Source organism: Myodes glareolus, chromosome 9 (genome assembly GCF_982192425.1).
Source record: "Myodes glareolus chromosome 9, mMyoGla1.1, whole genome shotgun sequence".
Lineage (NCBI taxonomy): Eukaryota > Metazoa > Chordata > Mammalia > Rodentia > Cricetidae > Myodes > Myodes glareolus.
Window position 1 is genome coordinate 25128265 of NC_142034.1, and position 3663 is coordinate 25131927.

The 3663-nt window shown below is 62.8% G+C and overlaps 1 protein-coding gene across 1 annotated transcript; it reads left to right on the forward strand.

Moving 5' to 3' along the window:
* The first annotated feature begins 727 nt into the window (after nt 1-727).
* Nucleotides 728-2762, forward strand: Epop (elongin BC and polycomb repressive complex 2 associated protein). Its single transcript, XM_048450641.3, has one exon. The coding sequence runs from the start codon at nt 865-867 to the stop codon at nt 1984-1986; it is 1122 nt and encodes a 373-aa protein (XP_048306598.3). The 5' UTR covers nt 728-864; the 3' UTR covers nt 1987-2762.
* Nucleotides 2763-3663: the final 901 nt, after the last annotated feature.

Genomic DNA, 3663 nt, shown 5'->3' on the forward strand with positions numbered 1-3663 from the left:
GTTTCATCCTTTCCTTCCACCTTGCTTTTGAGCTTGTTGCTGTGAATTCACGGAGTTCCATTAAGCTGCCAAAGGGCAGAAACAAACTTTCCATTTTACAGATACGGAAAACCCGAGTCTGCTACCGGGTAAACGAGTGGCCGGATCTGCGACCAGGTAAAATGATTCCAGGATGCCAGCAGGCCACTAGGAGCTCTGCGTCTGGCCTCTCGCACTTTCACCCGCGCGCGCCCAGACCCACGCGCCCCGGATCCCTGCCTTCTAGCCCAGCAGCTCAGGGTCCACGTGTGTGTGTCTGTGTGCGGAATGGGGACGGGGGCCGTGCCGCCCGAGGGGTGGGGTCTGCGTGACGTCACAGCAGCAGCTACCAATCAGAGGCGGGCTCGCAGCCGCGGCGCTGGTATTGGGGCAGCGAGGGGGCAGTTCTCTATAACGCGGTCTCCGGAGCCAGCGGGGAAGAAAGAAGCCGAGAGGGCGGAAGGCGCCCTCCCCGCCGCTGGGCCCGGGCACCGGGCGCCGGGCCGGGGTCCTTCCCGCCGGCCGTGAGTGCCGTCCGCTTTGTTTGCCCCCGCCTCGGCGTTGAGGGGGGCGCGCCGGGAACGCGGCGGCAGGAAGCGCGACCGATTGCGCCGGGGACGCGCGGGGACCCAGGAGTCCGGCCGCCGCGAGGGCCGCGTGACGAGACCGCGGAGGGAGCCGGAGCACCGCCGCGGGCCCCCGGTGGCGGGCCCGGGGCGCCCGTGAGCACAGACCTCCCCGTCGACGGGGGGCGATGTTCCCCTGGCCCGCGGGCTCTTCCGTCCGCCCGGGCATCCCGCCGTTGGGACCAGGGCCCCCACAGTGGGCGACCCCCAAGGCTGCTCCATGGAGACTCTGTGTCCTCCTCCCCGTCTGGCAGTGCCCGCGTCCCCGCGGGGGTCTCCCTGCTCGCCCACGCCCCGGAAACCGCGTCGGGGGACCCCGGAGTTCTCCCCGCTGTGCCTGCGTGCCCTCGCCTTCTGCGCCCTTGCCAAACCCCGGCCGTCCGCCCTGGGCCTGGGGCCTGGAGAGCTGGCGCCGCGGACCCCGGTGCTGCTGGCCCCCCCGGCCTCGCCATGCACCGGCGGCAGGGACGTGGACAGCCTGAAACACCTCGGGGGACAGGCCGGGCGACCGAGCGACGTGAGCTCCGCGGCCCGCGAGGATGCAGGCATCGCGGTGTGCCCAGGCGACGGAGAGGAGGAAGAGGGCGGAGGCGGCTTCCCGCACTTCGGTTCTGGTTCCTGCGCACCTCCCGGTTGCTGCCCTGCTCCCCGGCGTCCTCGGGATTCTCCGACCAGCTCCGCCTGCTCCCCGCCCAGGCCAGCCCCGGTTCTGGAGTTCCAGCCTGATGCAGCTAGCAGTCCGCCTCATGAGCCCAGCTCCCAGCCTCCTCCGCCACCTGCGGGCCTCTCCCCGGAACCTGCGTCTCCGGAGCAGCCTATGCCGGCCTCGGCGGCTGCATCGGGTGGAGACCCTGCCCCGGCCGCGCCGGAGGCACCCGCGCTCAGCCCTTCGACGGCAGACGCAGCGCCGGACGCGCCCAGTGATCTCCGCCAGGAACATTTCAATCGCCTGATCCGCCGCTCGAAACTTTGGTGTTATGCGAAGGGCTTCGCCCTGGACACTCCAAGTTTGCGCCGAGGGCCCGAGCGGCCGGCAGCCAAAGCCCGGGGAGCAGCCAAGAAACGCCGGCGGCCAGCGCCGCCTCCGCGCGGAGTGCAGCCCCGCCGGCCCGCCCCGACGCTCCCCACTTCGAGCACCTTTAGCCTCCTCGACTGCTTTCCCTGTCCCCCAGCCCTGGTGGTGGAGGAGGACGGTGACTTAGGGCCGGCTTCCTCCCTTCGCCTCCAGGGAGACGCAAAGCCTCCGCCTGCCCACCCGCTGTGGAGGTGGCAGATGGGAGGACCCGCTGTCCCCGAGCCCCCGGGCCTCAAATCCTGGTGGGTCAACTTGGAAGAACTCTGAGCTTCCGACCTCTTCTCCTGGTTGGGGCCCTGGGCAGACTGAGGACTCCAGGAGGGAGCCTTGATTCTCAGATTTGTCTGTCTTTTTGCGTTTTCTGGACTGTGTGCCGAGGGACCGCAAATGACAGTGATCTTCAAACACCTGCGAGGTCGAGGTGATAGTCCCTCATCTCGGCCGAGGAACCAAGGGATGGCTTCCGGGAAAGCCTTAACTACTGTAGAAGGCTGCGTGACCAGCTCCATTCCTGCCCTCTCAGCGGGCGACCAGGGTCTTTACCCCAGGGGAGCAAGGCGGCGACTGCCCAGTGGTCAAAAGAAAGGGACAGAGGGAAGGACCTTGGTGATGGACAAACCGGTTGTTTCCGCGTTTGAGGGCCAATTTAGGGACGTGGGGTTGCGGTGGGGTGGGAAAATGATTGACAGCTCCCTGGGGGCATCCTCTATCCCCCGCGGCTCAGACCTTTAACCCTTTATACCCCCTTTTCTATTCCTAGCCCTTCCTCTCCCCAAGTTCAGGTGATTCTCCCGTTGGGGAGAGCCTCAGTCTCAACCAGCAGGGTTGAGCAACTTTACCGTTTTGTCCAGTTTTTGGGGTTTCCCTTGCCATAAGGTGTGATGGGTGGAAGAGTCCTCCAGCCTCACTTCCCTCCTCTCTTAAAGAGGAGGGCAGAGGGCCTAGTTGTGTGGCCCAAGGCTGGTTTTTCCTGGGGAACGGGCCAAAAATTCCCTGGGAAGATAATGGAAGGTGGAAGAAATCAATAAAATCAGACCAAACAAGTTGTCTTTCGAGGTACTCTCCCCCAGTTTATGGATGGGATGGGCTGGAGGTAGAATGCTACTAATCCATCCTTCAGACTTCCTGACTCATCCCTTAAACGAGGTGGGTGCAAAACTGGCTGCAGAAAGGCAAATGGAACGAAGGCCTCTTGGCGTGAGGGCTTGGAGGGAACCTGGGCAGGGCCGGCTACCTTAAATGTTTTTTTTTTTTTTTTTTTTAGCCTCAGGCATTTTGGGAGTTGTCAGGGATCTGATGGATCAGAAGGGGGCAGGGCCTGGGGATTAGGTTTGGGGTCAGAGGTTCTGTTTTGCAGAGGAGCTAGGCCTGGACCCCGCCCCAGTTAGGAGTCAGAAGAGTGGAGTGACTTTCTCTACCCTGGGAGATCGGGTTCAGGGGTGGGTGACCTATACAGGGTGGCAGCCCGTAATTGAGGGTCCTAGTGGCCCTTGTGTCTACGCAAGTGAGTAACACTCCTCATCCCCAACATTGGGCAAGGAAGAACAGTTCCCACATGACACTAGGAAGGACGCTGTCCTTTCTGTGAAGATGCCCTGTAGAAAGTTGATGGTTTGCATAGCGCAAATCCTTAAGAAAAACTTTTGGACCTCAAAAGTGTTCTTAGAGCTGTCCCCTTTCCCGAGGGGTGAGGAGGGGAGAGTGGGGTGGGTGGACACTTTGGCTCTCTTTCTCTTTAACATCTGGCCTTTATGAACCCTGCTGACCTCCCCTCCCCCCCTCCAGCTGTGGCCTGGGGAGAAGTAGGAGAGTGCCTTCCGTCCTACTGGGGCTCCAGATTATCTGTCCGCTCCTGCCCCCCACCAATGAAAATGGGAAAAGAAAAGGCCAATTTGGGGAGCAGGCCGAAACACCCCGAAAAGAGGGTGATGACGGGGAGAAGCT